Here is a 20,472-nt window from a genome sequence, read left to right as displayed (position 1 = left end):
ACACATGACAATCAATTGTAAGATGGTGCTTTTCTGTACAGTTTTCCCTTTCTTTGCTTCCACGAAAAGTTGATACTCCACACAGAACTCTCTTATACTGTCAAGGCAGAACAACAACACTCTTTTTTAGTCCAGATGGTGGGGCTCTCATCTTCTTTGGAGGGCTGGGGTGAAGCAAAGATGGTAGGCAGGGTGATGTTCTGGCCTTCATGGAAAGGAGAGACAACCTTTGGAAGGAATGAGGCACGGTTACAGAGGACCAGTTTGTCTGGGTAAAAGGTGGTATAAGGAGGGAGCGCCAAGAGCACTTGTTGTTCACTGTCCCTTATGGCTGATGTTATGGACACTAAATTGGCATGGTCAGTACCTTAAGAAGATGTAGGAAAGTCCCCTCTTTCTAGCATAATTAGCCACTTTTTACCTGATGTCAGTGTGGTTAGACTGTTTTCACTGGAGTACTGCTAACCAAGACCCCATTGGTTGAGCTCTCTCCTCAAAATGTGGTTGTCTTGGTACTCTTTACACCCCACAATTGGCATACTGGTGTACCCCTGTAAGTCCCTAGCATATGGCACTTAGGTACCCAGGGCATCAGGGGTCCCCCATGGGCTGCAGCTTGTATTAACCATCCATGGGAGCCCATGCAAACTGTGAAGGTGCATGCACTCTTACACTGCTGGTCACTACACCAGGTCACTTTAAGATACCCCTATGGGAGCTCCTTCCAGCCCAAAGGGCAAGGTGCAGGTCCCGGTGTGTGGGCATCCCTGCATAAGCAACGGCGCCCCTATGAACTCCAGTTCCAACTCCCTGGACTTATGTATTGGCAATAGGTCACTCCCTATGGTCCAGCTACATAATGGTAAGCCTGAACCTAGGCATGTTTTGTATCAAATAAGTTGAATTCATACCCCAATACTGATGTCAGTATGGGTGGCATGATTCCATTCACTCTGGGGCCTTCTTAGAGGACCCCCCAGTATTTCTCCTACCAGTCTTCCAGGGTTTGCGGGCAGCCCATGCTGCTGCAGTCCCTCAGACAGATTCTGCCCTCCTGCTGCTTGATCATCTCAAGCAGGGGAAAGCAGAAAGATAGATTTCCTGTGGGAAAGGGGTGCAACCTTCTCTCCTTTAGAAATAGGTTTAGCCTCCCCACGCCACAGGTTAGTTTTGAAGAGCACATTTGGTGCACTCCTTGCATAGTCCGGTTTGCACCCAAGTCCCAGCTATGGCGTGAAACTGCACAAAGGAAAGAAGAATAACAACTCCCCTGTCCATCAACACCCCAGGGGTAGTGCTCAGAACTCCCCCAGGTGGCCACTTGGTTCTGCCATCTTGAAATCAAGATGTGCAGAGGATCCTTGGAGCATCTGACTGGTCAGGGTAGGTACCTGAAGTCAGTGAATCCCTCTGATAGGTGGTCACCTTGCATAGTGAAAGCCCCTTCTTGAGCTATTTAGGGACTCCCTTGAGGGTGGGTCCCCAGATTTGCTGTGCAATATTCCACCAGGACTCCTCTGCAAAGACCTTCAGCTCCTGCCCACCAGAACCGCTGCTGGACTCCCCAGGAACTGAACAAGACTGCAACACCGAGACGCCATCTCCTTGCAACACTGTCTCAGCTGCGCCTTTCCACCACAGTGCATCCAATGCGGTCGGCAAAACGTCAGCTGCACCAACGAAGCAAGACGGAATCTCCCTTGGAGTGAAGGAATCACTCCCCTGCATCCGTAGGCACCTAAGGCAACAACGTCCGGCTGCTGGGATCTGCTGTCCTCTGGACCTTGGAAGATTCTCCAACACTGGTAGTGGTTCTCATGGGTCCTGTGCCCTCTCTGACGTCTGCCCCACTTGGGAGAGGAAGAGGCCTTGCCTCTTCCTCCAAGACAGAAACCGTGTGCACCGTGATTGCTGCAGCAACCAAGGCTTGTTGAACTCCTGCTCTGAGGGATCTTCAGGCTCCAAGTAGCTGTGGCCACCAGCACTCTACCGCTGTAAGGACTGTCTCCTTTCTGCTATTCCAGCGACGTGGGACTCTTCAGGTGTGCTGACTTACAGTGCCTGTGGCAGTAGGTTTCTAGTGGGGGATACAACTGCTTCTTCTGGCCCTCCTGTCTTCTGAGGGTCAGCCCGGACTCCACCCCAAGGGCTGAGTCTGTAGGACTTTGCTGGTCCTCTGCAGGTCTGAAAATCTCCAACAGCTCCATTTGCTTGTGCTTGTTGGTTGTCCTCCTGATCACTGACCCAACTGCAATCTGGTCACCGACAAGGGACAGCTCCTAAGTGGCTTCAGGAACTCCACTGCAGCTCCTGGTCTCCGCCGTTGAACTTTCTCCATCGCTGTCACCCTGGGACTTCACCCACAGAAGGGTGGGCATTGCTTCTGCCCCACCTGGACACTCCTGTGTTGACTGGACTCTGTCCCCTTCATTTGCAGGTCCTCTTCATCCACAATCCATCGTCTGATTCCACAGTCCTGGTCTTGCTTTTGCAATGTTCCATTTACAAGTCCCCATGTTAGCCTATAGGGTGACCAGGTAAATTACCTCTTCTCTCCTGGTCGCAGGGGGTCTTCTAGATACTTACCTTGGGGTTCCGCACTCCGCCAGCCCCTAGCTAACTATTCTAGCAACACAAAAGGATGATGGACGGTGTGCTGAACAATACAAACTCACCCCCAGTCACAGATCTGGGTTTGATCCATCGTTCTTTTGCTCACCATGCACCCCAGTGTCAACCCTCATGGGAACAGTCCAGCCCGAACTGCCAAGCCAGGTCCTCCCTGGACAGGAAACAAGCATCCTGGGACCGGTTTCAGGGTATCACCCTTCATCAGCCAGGCTAGCTTGAATCCAGTGGCACAGTGAGCACGGGACCCACATCTGGGCATACCCTTCCCGCTTAGGGCAACTTTAGCAACACAAAAGGATAATGGACGGAGTGCTGAACAATACAAACACTCACCTCCAGTCACAGACCTGGGTTTAATCCATCGTTCTTTTGCTCACCATGCCACCCCAGTTTGTGTTCCTAGCTAACTACTTCACATTCGCTGGTGGGGGACCCAGTCTCGCATTCCACTTTTTTAGTATAAGGTTTGGCCTCCCTAGAGGGCCCCGGCTACTTTATGGTTGCTCCTAACACTTACCTGTGTATATTTTGTGTGTACTTACCTCCAGAAAGGGGTTTGCCTTTAGTAATGTTCCTGTAATAAATTATTTTTGCATTACTATTGCAACACTGCGTGGTTCCTTTCTTTTGTGATAAGTTACTGTGTGACTACTATGGTACTGCAAGTGCTTCACACTCCTCTTAGCTAAGTCTTGGCTACCACTAGAGAGCCCTGGCTACCTAGACACTAACACTATCTAATAAGGGTTGCCTGGACCCAGTATAAGGTGTAACACCATAGGTGTTCACCACACACTGGGCCAGCCTCCTACATTGGTGGTGCAGAGGTGGGATAAGAAACTTGCAATTCCTTTACTAGTCTGTTCCACAGGAAAGATCACTACTAGTCTTTAGGACGTACTACACTTGGTAGTAGTAATTTCTAGACCGCTACTTTAGGCAAGTTGAGAGCCTAGCATAGCTTTTTCTCTAAACCTTTAGAAAGTCTAGAACCTTGAATTACGTAGGTGCACCAACACTACTCTAGGTAACATGCCTTCAGCAAAGGACACAACCCAGGCTCAGCATACAAGTATGAGTGCCTCACCTTTCATGAGTTTAGGGAGTTATGTGCCTCTTGGCAGCTGAAGACTGGGAGAAATTCCAACAAAACCCTACGCCGGTGTAGGAAAGTACCCTCTTTCTTGGCATGGTTACCCCATTTTCTGCCTGATGTCAGTGCTTGACTGTGTTCACTGGGATCTTGCTAACCACCACTCTAGTGATTATGCTCTCTTTCCCAAACCTCTGTATTTAACTCTCAATTGGCATACTGGTGGCCCCTTATAAGTCCCTAGTATTGGTACCCAGGGCAGTGGGGTTCCAGGGGATACCTATGGGCTGCAGCATATCTTTTGCCACCCTTAGGGAGCCCATGTGAAGGCTTCTACAGGACTGCCATTGCAGCTTGTGTGAAAAGGTGCATGCACCCTTCCACTGCCATTTACACGGACCCAGGTCACTTATAGGTCACACCTATAGTAGGCCCTGAGGGCACGGTGCAAAGTACCTGTGTGTAAGGGCACCCCTGCACTAGCAGAGGTGCCCCCACAACCATTTTCCCAGACTTTGTGAGTGCTGGGAACGCTATTTTACACGTATACTGGACATAGGTCACTACCTATGTCCAGCTACATAATGGCAACTCCGAACATAGGCATGTTTGGTATCAAACATATTGGAATCATACCCCAGTGGTTTTGCAGGCATTGGTTGTATGATTCCAAGCACTATGGGGGCTCCTTAGAGGACCCCCAGTATTGCCATTCCAGCCTTCTGGGGTTTTCCAGGCAGCCCCAGCTGCTGCCACCTCACAGACAAGTTTCAGCCCTCCTGTTGCTTGAAAAGCTTGAGCCCAGGAAGGCAGAACAATGAAGGTGCAAAAGGAGAATATAATCACAGGTGAAGAATACAATAGTGATGGGGGAACACAAACCATATACTAAGAAAGTGGAATGCGAATGTCGGTTTCCCACCTAGGCAAGTTTGAGCCAAATGTAGAAGGTATGATACAATCATGTCCTCTTGACAATTATTGAGGCCCACGTTGTTAGAGGAACACCATATGAAAAATCTCTTCCATTTGAAGGGGTAAGCGGAGCAAATGAAAAGCCGCTTAGCCTACTTGAGAATCTCTATGCAGTCTTGTGGCAAGTTCAAGTTTCCATACTGAACTAGCTCAGGAGCCATGCTGTGACCGGTGAAGAAGGCCTGGGAACCACCACTGGCGTGGCCACTCTGGAGCAATTAGGATCATCCTGGCTTTGGAGTGAAACAACTTGATCAGGACTGCCAGGATTAGGGGAATCGGTGGAAAGGCATAAAGAAATTCACCTGACCGGTAGATCCACAGGGCATTCCCCAGTGTCTCTGAATGGTAATACCTGAAGGCAAAGTTGTGGTATTTCCTATTTTCCACTGTGGAGAAGAGGTCCATAGAAGGGGTGCCCCACAAGCAGACGATACTTTGAACGACTTCTTCATGCAAGACTCCCACTTGTGATTTCGTTGAACGCTATGCTGAAAGCTTCTGCTTGAACATTCTGGACATCTGGGAGGCGAGTTGCCATTATCCTCGGGTTCCTGGCCAAGAGCCATTTCCAAATTGTCTGGGCCTCTAGTGACAAGACTCTGCACCTGGTGCCCCCTTGCTTGTTCAGCTAGTAAATGATGATTGTATTGTTCATCTGAACAAGCAGTGTCAATGGTGAATGATGGGTGAAAGGCCTTGAGTGCCAGATGAACTGTGTGAAGCTCAAGGAGATTGATATGATAAGTCTTCTCTCCGAGACCATGAGCCCTGAATCTAGAGGTGATCCATGTGCGACCCCCATCCGAGCAACGATGCATCTGTCACAATGGTTTGAGAAGGGACCTGTTGGCGAAACGGCACCCTTTGGAGGAGATTGTTTGGAGATCACCACCACTTGAAAGATCCTATCGTGTATTGGGATAATGTGATTTTGTCCTCCTGGTTGCCAGTCAGTTGGTCCCATTTGTCCTCCAGACAATCCTGGAGGCCGCATATAGAGGCGCGCATTGGGAGTGACAAAGATACAGGAGGCCATTGAACTGAGAAGATATGAGACTGCTCTTGTTATTGGATGAGACACCCTCCTGCGAGTATGACATTTCTGAAGGATCAATAAGCGTCATTCCTCCGAAGGACACACCTTTGCGTGAATGGTGTAGATGAAGGCCCCTAAGTAATGCAGCGTCTGGACTGGTGTTGACGTGGACTTGTTGAAGTGGACGTGAAGGCCCAACCGATGATGGAGCTGGCAGGTCCAATTGAAATGCAGTTGGGCTTTGTGAAACGTAGATGCCTTTTTGAGCCAATTGTCACTTGGCGTAGACGAAGGTTGTGTTTTCTTAGATGGGCTGTAACTACAGCCATGCAGTTGAAGAATGTTCTGGGTGCTGACTTGAATCCAAATGGTAGTACTGTGTACTGTAATTGTCATACCCCACGAGAAATCTGATAATTTTTTGATGCTTCCTGGCGATGGGAATGTAGAAGTATGCCTTGTGTAGGTGGCTAGAGCAAAGCCAATCCCCCTGATGAAGTTGGGGATATATTTGATGTAAAGCCAACATCTTGAACTTTTCCTTCCAAATCCACTTGTTGGTGACTATGGTTTCAATTACATTAGTCTGAGCCAAGCATGTCTCCTTAGTTATCTTATGGCAATAACCATGTGCAGAACTAGGAAAGAGTACGCAGCTGCACTGATTATTTGGTTTGATACCATTGCTCCTGTGTTTACTATTTCTAGGAAGCCTTCAAATTTGTCATTTGGAAGGTGTTCAGCAAATTGTTCGATCAAATCTCAAAGGGCCAGGCCGTACCTTCCCAAGAGTGCAGTAGCACTGTCTGCTTTCACTGATATGGGAGCTGTACTGCAGACTTTGCGGCCTGCTGAATTCTGCTTTCTACTCTGCTTATCTGGAGGTTAAGAAGATGATGGAGAGGTAGAATGTACTTTTTTGGGAGCCAATATCACAACAGAGTCGGGAGCAGGATCCGAACGTAAAAATAAGGGATCTTGCTCTGAAGGTCTGCATTTCGTCAGAAGCGTGGCTGGTGCAGGCTTAGAAGTGGCCTGAGTTGAAAGCAGGTCCATGCAGACCTGGAACCAGGGGAAGTAGCGATCTTGAGATGGCATGTTGCTGTAGCATTTCGAAGATCACCGAGGTGGGCAGTGTGGGGAGTGACATTGGTATATTTCGTTTGGAAGCCCCTTGGACTATAACCTCTTGAAAAGTGGATACGTCATCTATCGGAGAGACATGCGGTGATGGAGTGTCTGATAAGGTTGGTAAGTAATCTCTTGTTGTAGAAGAGGAATGGTTGGTATGACAACAACAAGAATGTGACCTTCATCTATGTGAGATACAGGACGGTGATGGTGATGTTAAGCAGTAGAAGAGCGACCTAAGCATGACAATGAGAGTGAAGGTGCAACAGTGATCACGTTAGGGTCCTGGTGTTCTCCTAAGTTCTGCAGGAGGAGGTAAAGTACTGGTGGAGGAAGCAATGGTGGAGGGGGAAAAGGAGAATTGGAGGTGGTGAAGAAGGTGGAAGAGATGGAAAGATGATTAATCTGTTAAATAATAAATTATTCTCTTTTTTCTTGTCTCCCTCCTTGACGTTTCCAAACATCTCAACATCGGCCTTGATCAACCACAATGTGTCGATGGCAACGCAGCACTCCTCAACATCGATCTCCCACATTGACGTTTTGCTCTTGACGTTGACTGTCCATGTCGTGATGACGGCGAACTGGCACTCTTTGACGGCAAAGTATTTCTTGACGTCGTCCGTGCATAATCCCTTGACGTTGACTGGTGTTGTGTCGACAGCAAGCGCCGACATTGCTCCAACGTTGACCCAGTCCTTGACGGCAAACAAGTTGGAGCTGCTCTGTACCTCGATGTCCTTGGGGACAGATATCATTTCCAGCTAGAAACACTCACTTGAGATCTTGCATGAGCACTGGAGATTCATGGTCAAGTCCTGGTGGACGACTATTCTTCCCCTCGCTGAGGTCCATCTGGCAGGGTGTCTGTTTTCTTTTCCTCACCTCTGATGCTTGCAGGCAAATCTTCTTCCTGTCGTGCTGAGTGTGTTTGGAAAATTTTCTGTGAATGTCACAGGAGGCAGGAAGAGAGGATGAGTCGATGTTGGAGAAACGTTGCTGCCCGCCGTTGACACAACAGCAATTTTTATATATTAAAAGGTGGTGAAACTTCTTGCTGTACATCAGTCTCCCCAGAATAATAACCCAACAGAGGTGATTTCAAAAGGTGGTTGCTGCTGAGTACACATTTTCAACTAAGCTTTCAATTAACTTCAAAAAGAACGAGCATACACCATAATAGCTCACTCTTTTGCTTCTATTCTGGTGTCAAAAGGCATTACTTCTTCCGAAGGCGCTACTGAGGCTGCCCATTTTAGTTGTGGCTTCAGAGCAACGTAAAAAGAATATCTGGTAGAGCCTAGGTCCTTCTCTTTTTCTCGAATGACGGTTATTCATAGAATATTTCATGCTAGATGGTGCCAATTTTAACCCGTGTATATGGTCAATAAGGGCAGTACTCTGGTCAACAAGGGCAGTACTCTCAGAAATGCTTTTCTTCAAATAGTTTAATTAATTTACTGTATTTTGCATGATACCAAAAAGCAACAATGTGTTGCACTTAACAACCACGAAGAGTGGGAGAATTTAAGGTCTAGAGTAATATTAATAGCAGGTCTCATGAAAACTTACGGTTTGTCAGGGGACATCATACAAAGGACCTGCTTACAACTGTCTTTGGATCCAGGGACCACTGCAAAGAGTAACACATATGATTTAGAGGCTTCCCAAGTTACTGGCTCCAAATACGTTTTCTTTTTCTTTTTTTACAGTAACTTTACCTTGGTCAGAAGCGGGCGTCTGAGATGACCCAATGTAACTGACACCAGCCCCAAAAGTCACATTATTTATTGTTTCTGATGAGAACAAAAAACAACAGTTTAGGTTCAGGCAATATACAACAAATCCTTGTTTTACATATGCTAAAAAAGTATCACCCTATTCCCCCACACTCGCTCCACCACCATATCCACATTCCAGATGAAAATCGGGTTCGAGACATTTCAAATTATTTCCAATCAAAATACAAACATGATTATTATATAATGCACCAAGCCTTTTACTAGCGTGCAAGAATTACATCAAAAAGGTCAGTGCTGTGGAAATCGGTCTAGAACGACAAAGAATTAACAGCTTTCGAGGGATTGTAGAAAGACTGGCAACTTAGAGATTAATTGCAAACAGAAGGCCCTCACAGAGAGTGCAGAGATCAGAGAGAAAGGCAGACGTGACCTACTCACTTCAACAGTACAGGGACAATACAAGCACATCAGTAATTCACAGGGTACTCACGGTCAGGGGTACTTATTGCTCTTCCGCCTACATTGAGATCTGATCCATCAGAATGCTGTCCCACACTACACAAAGAAACTGTACAAAGGGAAATAAATTAATAATTAGACAACCCAGGTGTTCTGCTTCAGCTTCTCATGCCACAAAAGAAAAATACTGACAGCACTCAGAGGATCAATGGTAGAAATAAATAAGATGAGAAACATGATTAGATGATTTAAGTTCTACATGATTTCAGCCACTCATGGCCCTACTTCTACAACAAACAATGTGACAAGTGGAAAAAATAACACATATATAAAGGTAAACATTATTCCCCTCAATGAAATTTTCTTTATCCAAAATAGGAGACAGTGGATTTCGGTTTCGGGAGGATGGTTTGGGGCTGACTAATCTGGGGATGATGATATGGAAGGCACATGCTAAAGTTCAATGACTATACCTTGCTTGCTGCTAGGTGCGCGAGAGCAAGGAACAGCACCAATGCTTTTACTGCGTTGTCTCATGTTAGATTCCACAGCTTTCTTAGCTGAGTTCAGGATTGCTGCAGTGCTAAGGGACATCTGCCTGGTGAAAAAAAGCACAATTTACAATCATACATGCGACAAACAATAGTACATAACTCACAAAAAATTACCATACAATAGATGTGGTTCTGCTGCATTGGTGCAGTCTTTAATGCCCTAGCTTAGACTAAAAGACGTAAGAGAAGGAGATCCCAATACACTGTACTTCAGTTGCCTTTTGACTGAATAGGGTATCCCCTCTTTTTTAGTTTTTAATAAAATAAAAAACAAGTACATAGTCTATTCCTATAAATACCAATTTTATGTTCTGTGAAGGGTAGAAGCCAGAATATTATTCTGAACCTATATTTAAATGTTGGCATACGTCAAAGTAAATTTCTCATTGGTGTTTAACGTAGGATCATTTATTTTAACAGGACTGTCACACAAAAACTACCCATATACATCAATTTCATGGCTACTGTTCCATCTCACCTCCCTCTTCCAATACAGTTATGCAGGACACTCTCAGCAGCTATTAGACACTAAATAGTCCAAGGAACTGATCTACTTCATGTATCTACCTTTTTTCTCTTAAGTTGCCATTTCTAAGTGCACATTTAGTGGAATGCTAAGTGTCCACAGACTAACAGGACAACTATGGTAACATTTTATTTTTTCAAACCGGTCTCAAAACATTCAAGCAAGCATTCTGCCAGAGCTGGGGGTCTATTATAGCTCTTTAAAGTGCATTACAATCAACTCAGACCAGAAATATAGTAATTTGAAATACAATAAGATATACACATTATGTAGTAATTGCCTAATTTGTTTAAATGCCATAAAAAAGGTATAAAAAGATTTTCATATATTTGGATGCTTTACATATTTTGTTCAGGGGTATTTTTAGTAAGGAGTGCCTATTTTATTATGTCAACTTACTGTGCTTCATATCTCAATTTTAATGCCAGTGTTAAATGCAAATTCGATTTTATATAGGTTTGTACACCGTTTGTAGCACATAATCCACACTATAGTTGTAAAGGCTGATTGCCAAATAGAACCCTCCCATATCATTGCATTCAGCCTTGTGTAAGTGTATAATAATTTATTATAAAGTAGCCACTCTATTTAAAACCAGTTACTTGCATTATGACTCACAGTATGTCGGTTTTAGTCAGCATACTTATTATTTGACAACGTTTGCCTTCCTGAGTGATAATCACCTTTCGGTCCTACTCCTGCATGCATAGCGTATGTCACTGTGCAATTTGACTGAGTTCTTGTGTTGTACTTCAATAATGTTAAAGGCTGAAACGCCTCAGGTAACATTCAAATTAATATGGCAACAGTATGTAAACAGATACTAAATAAATAACTATACACAATCTAAAGAAATGTTGTAAAGAGTGTGGTGTAGCTGTTAGATATAATCAACTAATCAGGGCTTTTTCCAGATGGTGGCACTGTCGTTCATTAAGCCTCACACCCAATACCACTACATTCAGCTTTTAACACTGTCTCTTGCCGCGTCCAACCACATACAAGTTCAACTTCAACCTACAGAGAATCCCCACACTTCAGCCAAGACTTGGCAGACAGTGCCTCTAATTTTACATTTGGAAGTATAATCTCACAAAACCATACACAAACTGGTAATGACACTGTGCCATCCTATTTCACAAAGATTGTCATTATAATGCAAAACCCAAATCAATTGTAAAACAAGAGACCCTTTAAAGAATTTACAATAAACCTTAACCACCAAACCTTTACCCCTTTATTTGACGGAGCATTTCACGATAGACTTCTCATGACATTAAAGACTACCTACAACATACTGGTTATCAACATGTGTCTTAAATGTAAATCCAACAAACCAAAACATGGGATCTCTGGTAAGACATCAACATTAAATCTTATGATGGCAGGGCAAGACTCAAACCATTAACAATGTCTACGTTTGCTGCCATCATTGCGAAAGCTACAGATGACAGCAATGTCAATTTCAATGTAATCTATCACAGCATAACTGCCTACAACAGCAAAGCATTTCATAATTACTGCACAATTGTACATTCACTGGCACATACTTCTACATGTTTGATGAATTCTAATGAAGCTTAGGCAGCCTAAGCAATCCAGGTACATAATTACATCGTCATTAAAGCCCATAGAGATCTACTTCATCATTGTCTCTATACAACCTCTCTGATAAAATCAAAACGTAAACTACCGTTTGTTAACATTTCAACATCCTCTCCCATTATAAAATAACCCTTCTTTGAATACATTACAACTCCCTTCCACAACATACTATCAAATCCTCCTGCACAACCAGGATATTGACCTCCTCTGTCAAGGCAGGCATATGCTTGCCCTTTCTAAAATCAAAAAGCAACAGAAATAAAGCCTCACCCTAAGCTCAATTATTCACCTTTCCTTTCTGAGAAAAGTCCTAGAAAGTGTACTACCTCCTCGTTCCCTTACTTTGCTTTATTATTTTGGAGGCAGCCATCACTCCAGATAACCCCACTCACAACCCCACTTTAAAAAATAGCTGTCCTCCCCCTTTACCTCCTCCTGTTTCTACTGTCCCTTACAGACACCAGTAGGTAATGTGCGAGACACCAACTTAAGCATTTTTCGTTTGGAGTTTGTTATGGATTTAGAGGTGTGGTGGGATCTCTGCTTGGCAGGGCTAGTGAGGTGCATTCACATGCAAAAATCATTAGCCTTTCTTTGGTAAAGCAAAGGAAAGGCTTAGTGTTGGAGTGTGACAACAGGATATGCATGCATAAGGAAACCAAGATGCCTGGACTGAACAGGAAAGTGTTTCAAACCAGACAACTAAGCGAGAACTGTGCTCTTGAAAAGTGGAGCCCCTCTTCAGACAACTATGAAATCAGCCTGGTGGCAAGTAAGCACTGTGCTGGGGGGTGACTAATTGCTGCTATAAGTCATAAGCTTTGCACGGGGACACTCCCACTTCTGGGGGATGCAATTCAAAGTCCATACGCATCATTTGTGGAAACACTTGCAGCAGCTTTATTCACAGTCTTACAACGATGTTTCCTGTGCCCAACCGGAAACCACAATATCTTGACCCCCAAGTCATGAATCATACTATCGGTCATAAATCAATTGGTGACAGGTCATAAATCATATCACAGGCCATAAATCAATTAGTGGCAGACACCTGGTCATATATCCATCATCATTAATGACAATTGCCATGGATAAATTTTATGCTGCTTCCTCTCTGCTTAGTACCCGTTCGGCGTTTCCTGTTGATGCTTGGTCCTTGAGCTGCTTGGTCCTTGAGCTGCTTGGTCCTCCAGCTGGAGCTGGAGGGGTAATGCATTAACTGCTAACTTTTAGGCCCAACTTTCTACCTTGCAGTCTGTTTTGCTCGACCGGCTGGTGGGCCGGGCTGGTCTGTGAGTGCTGTGTCCTGACCCCTTTTCCTCCCTGACCGCATCCCAAGGTAAGTGAACGGTCTTCCACCCTGTAAGGTGGCCTTCCCAACTCCTAAAGTGCTTCTTGCTGCGACTAACCTTGGCTGTAGGTGTGGGCGGGACTTCCTTTGTCCGGTGCTGCTGGTCACCGGCGTGCCCGAATACCAGAGTGCTCCACCACTTATAGGGGCACCTTCTTTGAAAAAATGCCTGGCCTCCCATCGGGCGGTTAACCGTGCCACTTGCACCTTCCTTGGTGCCTTTATTTGTGCAGTCTCCCCCTGCCGGTCCAGCCTGGGGGGAGGCGGTGTTTAGGTGTGGGCTGCTACGGCATGCCCCCTCGCCATCTTGCCCTTGCACCCTCGAGCCGGGCCTTGGCGTCGTTTACCATGCCGGTCTTCCGAGCCCCATTAGGGAGCAGGCCTCTGCCATTAGCGTCAACAATTAGTTCAAGTTAACTGAGCAGGCTTTGGTTGGTTACAACAGGAAATTGAGACTTTCCTCTGGCTTAATGAGTTGTTCAGTCGGGTGTGCCCCATGTGCTAGGGTTTGACGTTTGAGGGGTTGCCTTCCCCTGGGGAAGGGTTTTGTCCAGGAGGTGTTCCTCCAACTGAAGGGCTGTCAGATACTGACGGGCGCGGTTCCTGCCTCATCCAACCCGATCGGCTTGTTAGGAGAACTTAAGCCTGGAGGACTCTCAGAGCCCTGATCCATAGCTTCCTCCATTTTTCCTTTGTTGTTTGGTCCGTTTGTTGCTCCCCCTTCACCTGAGGCTTGTAAGGAAATGGTGACTGTGTGTTCTAATTGGGAGCTTCCCTCTGTGGGGAGACTGATAACCTCTGGTTGTAATGGTGATGGCAGACCTGTTATATCCTCATTGCTAGAGTAAAGAACTGATCCGGCATCAATCGAAAAGGTACATTTATAGTATTTTGTTTCATCTTAAAGCTCCAAGTCGTTGTCCTTAGAAAGGGAGCACCCTCATTGAATGCTGACTCCAAAGTTGACAGTGGCCAGGGGTTCTTTGCCATTAATGGGGGATCTTGCTTACCTGGCAGCTTGGGTGTTTTGGCTGGACTGTTTTTTTAGCAGTTCATGTAGGGGCCGGCCCCCTTTCCTCACCTGACCTCATTGAATGCAGCTGTAGGGCTATTTGTTATTTACTGAAAGTGAGTTGAGCCCAAATAATGCCTCTGACAGGGAGGAGATATCGTTATGGGTAGTTTAGTGTGATTGCCTGAAGCTGTTTTGCAGATGTTTACTGTTTGTTTAGGAGTATGCCGTGGCCCGCCCACCCAGTGAGGCTATGTCGTCTCTGCTGGAATGACGAACTGCTACGTGTTGCTGCTGCCAGGGCTAGATGTCACAATTGCAGTACAGTGGTGGAAATAACAGCTTGATGAATAGCATAATAGAGTTCCTCCGGTAGTAACTCAGATACACTGAGTGCCCTGATGCCAATGCAGGTTTCTATGTTCATCCGTGCGCTGGAACCGCAAACTGCACCTCAGCCTAGCTCAGCCTCTTCCGCAGATCACTGCTGTCTGCCCTAGCGCTCGATGACCTAATGGTGCTTGCTCCAACTAAAGGAGGGCTAAAGTCCTGAAAAGCCTGCAGAGCCTTCTGCCCAGTAGCTCTCTAAGTTATCAGGGCACTCATTGGTCCCCATTCCCCTCTTCGCTGATTTCATCTTTCAAGGAGGGAACTTGGAAGAGTGAGAGGAAGAAGAGGCCCAGAGTGCAAAAACCGGGTGCAGACTAGTACTGACAGGCAGCTGGACTGACTTGCTGGTGTACTTGTCTGGAGGCTATCAGGCAGATTTGTATGTATGCAGGCCAAATAGGGGCCTCTCAAGTCTAGGAGATGGTGGATGCATCAGTAGTGAAGGCTTTGCAAAAGAGGTAGTCAGAGTAGGCAAAAAGACCAAGAAAGAAAATGTCTAAACAGGAGTAACCTTCCTCTTCGGACCCAAACTCAGACACTCCTAGTACTTCAACATCAGGCAAATATGTTCCACACCTTTTGGACCATATCTGGGACAATTTGGAATGCAAGTGGGGCTGAAACAGTTGTTTCCACAATATGAAAAGCAACTGCAAGTTGCCAAGCCTCTACATCATAATATCCTGTAATAAGAATTGGAAGTTTTTTTTCTTACCAGTGGTCCTTATTGAGTTTGGTTCCTCAACAGATGGACTTAGCAGACATTTTTATTACTTCTGCAGGATCGTTTAGAGTTAGGGCTAAAGGTCCCAACATTAAGAATAACATGGTCTGCAATTAACCTCTTCTGTGCCTTGGACGAGATGATCTCGTCCAAGGCTACAGTTCCCCTGTGCCTTGGACGAGATCATCTCGTCCATGGCACAGGGGAACTTGGGGGCGCGCTAGCGCGCCCCCCGTGCACCCCCCTTCCCCCCCCAAGTCGGGGATGGAAGGGGAAGACCTTCCCCTTCCACCCCCGACCCCCCCCACCCCCCCCTGTGACGTCAGCGCGCGCGCGCGCTGATGTGTCACAGGGGCCTCCCTCGTCGCGCTGGAAGCTCTGCTTCCAGCGCGATTGAAAAAGAAATGCAAAAGCATTTCTTTTTCAATCACTTGGGAGGCCCGGAGGGGCTTCAAAGGGAAGGAAAAGTATTTCCTTCCCTTTGAAGTCCCTCCGAGGGTTTCAAAAGCCGGATTGCTTGCAATCCGGTTTTTGAAACCCCACTAGACACCAGGGATTTTTTTTTTTTTCGTAGAAATTGACAAAAGGGAGGGAGCCCTTGGGCAAGGGTCGCTCCCAGGGGGGGCATTTTTTTGAAAAGGCCTTTTCTGCCCCCCCTGGGGGACAAATTAATTTTAGGCCATTTCTGCCCCACCGGGGGACAGATCGGCCTATTATTAGGCCGAACTGCCCCCGGGGGGGGGGGGGCAGAACACTCTAGGCGCCAGGGCAATTTTTTTTTTGTGTTTTTTTTTTTTGTTGTTTCTTTTTTTAGAGATGGGGAGCGACCCATCAGGCAAGGGTCGCTCCCCTGGGGGGGCAAATTGTATTTAGACCATTTCTGCCCCCCTGGGGGCAGATTGGCCAATTTTAGGTCAATCTGCCCCCAAGGGGGCAGAAACCACTAGGCACCGGGGATTTGTTTTTTGGCGCCAATGTCACGCAGGGGGAGCGACCCCGTAGGCAAGGGTCGCTCCCGGGGGGGGGGGGGGGGGGGCAAATTTATTTTAGGCCATTTCTGCCCCCCCGGGGGACAGATCGGCCTATTATTAGGCCGAACTGCCCCCCGGGGGGGGGGGGGGGCAGAACACTCTAGGTGCCAGGGCAATTTTTTTTGTGTGTGTTTTTTTTTTGTTGTTTCTTTTTTTAGAGATGGGGAGCGACCCATCAGGCAAGGGTCGCTCCCCTGGGGGGGGCAAATTTTATTTAGACCATTTCTGCCCCCCTGGGGGCAGATTGGCTGAGTTTAGGTCAACCTGCCCCCAAGGGGGCAGAAACCACTAGGCACCGGGGATTTGTTTTTTGGTGCCAATGTCACGCAGGGGGAGCGACCCCGTAGGCAAGGGTCGCTCCCGGGGGGGGGATGGGGGGGCAAATTTATTTTAGGCCATTTCTGCCCCCCCCCCCCCCCCTGGGGCCGGCTGAGCTACAGGCCAAACACCACAGGTAGGCACCTTGCAAAAAACACCTCTGTTTTCTGTGAAAAAATATGTTGTGTCCACGTTGTGTTTTGGGCCATTTCCTTTTGTGGGCGCTAGGCCTACCCACAGAAGTGATGTACCATTTTTATCGAGAGACTTAGGGGAAGGCTGGGTGGAAGGAAATTTGTGGCTCCTCTCAGATTCCAGAACTTTCTGTCACCGAAATGAGAGGAAAAAGTGTTTTTTGGGCCAAATTTTGATGTTTGCAAAGGATTCTGGGTAACATAACCTGGTCAGAGCCCCGCAAGTCACCCCATCTTGGATTCCCCTGGGTTTCTAGTTTTCAAAAATGCACTGGTTTGCTAGGTTTCCTCAGGTGTCGGCTGAGCTACAGGCCAAAATCCACAGGTAGGCACTGCTTTTTATAAAAAAATGTGATGTGTCCACGTTGTGTTTTGGTCCCTTTCCTTTCGTGGGCGCTAGTCCTACCCACACAAGTGAGGTATCATTTTTATCGGGAGACTTGGGGGAACGCTGTGTAGAAGGAAATTTGTGGCTCCTCTCAGATTCTAGAACTTTCTGCCACAGAAATGTGAGTAACATGTGTATTTTTAGCCAAATTTTGAGGTTTGCAAAGGATTCTGGGTAACAGAACCTGGTCCGAGCCCCGCAAGTCACCCCTCCTTGGATTCCCCTAGGTCTCTAGTTTTCAGAAATGCACAGGTTTGGTAGGTTTCCCTAGGTGCCGGCTGAGCTAGAGGCCAAAAGCTACAGGTAGGCACTTCGCAAAAAACACCTCTGTTTTTTTCCAAAATTTAGGATGTGTCCACGTTGCGCTTTGGGGTGTTTCCTGTCGCCGGCGCTAGGCCTACCCACGCAAGTGAGGTATCATTTTTATCGGGAGACTTGGGGGAACGCTGGGTGGAAGGAAATTTGTAGCTCCTCTCAGATTCCAGAACTTTCTGCCACAGAAATGTGAGGGACATGTGTTTTTTTAGCCAAATGTTGAGGTTTGCAAAGGATTCTGGGTAACAGAACCTGGTCCGAGCCCCGCAAGTCACCCCTCCTTGGATTCCCCTAGGTCTCTAGTTTTCAGAAATGCACAGGTTTGGTAGGTTTCCCTAGGTGCCGGCTGAGCTAGAGGCCAATATCTACAGGTAGGCACTTCGCAAAAAACAGCTCTGTTTTCTGTGATGTGTCCACGTTGTGTTTTGGGGCATATCCTGTCGCGGGCGCTAGGCCTACCCACACAAGTGAGGTATCATTTTTATCGGGAGACGTGGGGGAACGCTGGGTGGAAGGAAATTTGTGGCTCCTCTCAGATTCCAGAACTTTCTGCCACAGAAATGTGAGGAACATGTGTTTTTTTAGCCAAATTTTGAGATTTGCAAAGGATTCTGGGTAACAGAACCTGGTCCGAGCCCCGCAAGTCACCCCTCCTTGGATTCCCCTAGGTCTCTAGTTTTCAGAAATGCACAGGTTTGGTAGGTTTCCCTAGGTGGCGGCTGAGCTAGAGGCCAAAATCTACAGGTAGTCACTTTGCTAAAAACAGCTCTGTTTTCTGTGATATGTCCACGTTGTGTTTTGGGGCATATCCTGTCGCGGGCGCTAGGCCTACCCACACAAGTGAGGTATCATTTTTATCGGGAGACGTGGGGGAACGCTGGGTGGAAGGAAATTTGTGGCTCCTCTCAGATTCCAGAACTTTCTGCCACAGAAATGTGAGGAACATGTGTTTTTTTAGCCAAATTTTGAGGTTTGCAAAGGATTCTGGGTAACAGAACCTGGTCCGAGCCCCGCAAGTCACCCCTCCTTGGATTCCCCTAGGTCTCTAGTTTTCAGAAATGCACAGGTTTGGTAGGTTTCCCTAGGTGGCGGCTGAGCTAGAGGCCAAAATCTACAGGTAGTCACTTTGCTAAAAACAGCTCTGTTTTCTGTGATATGTCCACGTTGTGTTTTGGGGCATATCCTGTCGCGGGCGCTAGGCCTACCCACACAAGTGAGGTATCATTTTTATTGGGAGACGTGGGGGAACGCTGGGTGGAAGGAAATTTGTGGCTCCTCTCAGATTCCAGAACTTTCTGCCACAGAAATGTGAGGAACACATGTTTTTTTAGCCAAATTTTGAGATTTGCAAAGGATTCTGGGTAACAGAACCTGGTCCGAGCCCCGCAAGTCACCCCTCCTTGGATTCCCCTAGGTCTCTAGTTTTCAGAAATGCACAGGTTTGGTAGGTTTCCCTAGGTGGCGGCTGAGCTAGAGGCCAAAATCTACAGGTAGTCACTTTGCTAAAAACAGCTCTGTTTTCTGTGATATGTCCACGTTGTGTTTTGGGGCATATCCTGTCGCGGGCGCTAGGCCTACCCACACAAGTGAGGTATCATTTTTATCGGGAGACGTGGGGGGACGCTGGGTGGAAGGAAATTTGTGGCTCCTCTCAGATTCCAGAACTTTCTGCCAGAGAAATGTGAGGAACATGTGTTTTTTTAGCCAAATTTTGAGGTTTGCAAAGGATTCTGGGTAACAGAACCTGGTCCGAGCCCCGCAAGTCACCCCTCCTTGGATTCCCCTAGGTCTCTAGTTTTCAGAAATGCACAGGTTTGGTAGGTTTCCCTAGGTGGCGGCTGAGCTAGAGGCCAAAATCTACAGGTAGTCACTTTGCTAAAAACAGCTCTGTTTTCTGTGATATGTCCACGTTGTGTTTTGGGGCATATCCTGTCGCGGGCGCTAGGCCTACCCACACAAGTGAGGTATCATTTTTATCGGGAGACGTGGGGGAACGCTGGGTGGAAGGAAATTTGTGGCTCCTCTCAGATTCCAGAACTTTCTGCCACAGAAATGTGAGGAACATGTGTTTTTTTAGCCAAATTTTGAGGTTTGCAAAGGATTCTGGGTAACAGAACCTGGTCCGAGCCCCGCAAGTCACCCCTCCTTGGATTCCCCTAGGTCTCTAGTTTTCAGAAATGCACAGGTTTGGTAGGTTTCCCTAGGTGCCGGCTGAGCTAGAGGCCAAAATCTACAGGTAGGCACTTCGCAAAAAACACCTCTGTTTTTTTCCAAAATTTAGGATGTGTCCACGTTGCGCTTTGGGGTGTTTCCTGTCGCCGGCGCTAGGCCTACCCACGCAAGTGAGGTATCATTTTTATCGGGAGACTTGGGGGAACGCTGGGTGGAAGGAAATTTGTAGCTCCTCTCAGATTCCAGAACTTTCTGCCACAGAAATGTGAGGGACATGTGTTTTTTTAGCCAAATTTTGAGATTTGCAAAGGATTCTGGGTAACAGAACCTGGTCCGAGCCCCGCAAGTCACCCCTCCTTGGATTCCCCTAGGTCTCTAGTTTTCAGAAATGCACAGGTTTGGTAGGTTTCCCTAGGTGGCGGCTGAGCTAGAGGCCAAAATCTACAGGTAGTCACTTTGCTAAAAACAGCTCTGTTTTCTGTGATATGTCCACGTTGTGTTTTGGGGCATATCCTGTCGCGGGCGCTAGGCCTACCCACACAAGTGAGGTATCATTTTTATCGGGAGACGTGGGGGAACGCTGGGTGGAAGGAAATTTGTGGCTCCTCTCAGATTCCAGAACTTTCTGCCACAGAAATGTGAGGAACATGTGTTTTTTTAGCCAAATTTTGAGGTTTGCAAAGGATTCTGGGTAACAGAACCTGGTCCGAGCCCCGCAAGTCACCCCTCCTTGGATTCCCCTAGGTCTCTAGTTTTCAGAAATGCACAGGTTTGGTAGGTTTCCCTAGGTGGCGGCTGAGCTAGAGGCCAAAATCTACAGGT

The 20,472-nt window shown here is 46.9% G+C and overlaps 1 protein-coding gene across 1 annotated transcript in view; it reads right to left on the bottom strand.

The window, feature by feature from the left end:
• NCAPD3 (non-SMC condensin II complex subunit D3) overlaps positions 1-20,472 on the bottom strand; it is a 675,764-nt gene that overhangs the window by 12,793 nt on the left and 642,499 nt on the right. The window contains exons 31-34 of the mRNA XM_069224452.1: positions 9,544-9,668; positions 9,102-9,179; positions 8,591-8,665; positions 8,442-8,502 (exon numbers count right to left, since the gene is read on the bottom strand). Of these exons, the coding sequence (XP_069080553.1) occupies positions 8,442-8,502; positions 8,591-8,665; positions 9,102-9,179; positions 9,544-9,668 (339 nt within the window). The remainder of the gene's footprint in view (positions 1-8,441; positions 8,503-8,590; positions 8,666-9,101; positions 9,180-9,543; positions 9,669-20,472) is intronic.

The sequence above is a fragment of the Pleurodeles waltl genome, chromosome 3_1 (genome assembly GCF_031143425.1).
Source record: "Pleurodeles waltl isolate 20211129_DDA chromosome 3_1, aPleWal1.hap1.20221129, whole genome shotgun sequence".
Taxonomy (NCBI): domain Eukaryota; kingdom Metazoa; phylum Chordata; class Amphibia; order Caudata; family Salamandridae; genus Pleurodeles; species Pleurodeles waltl.
The sequence above is the reverse complement of the archived record's forward strand: the minus strand, read 5'-3'. Positions and strand labels throughout refer to the sequence as shown.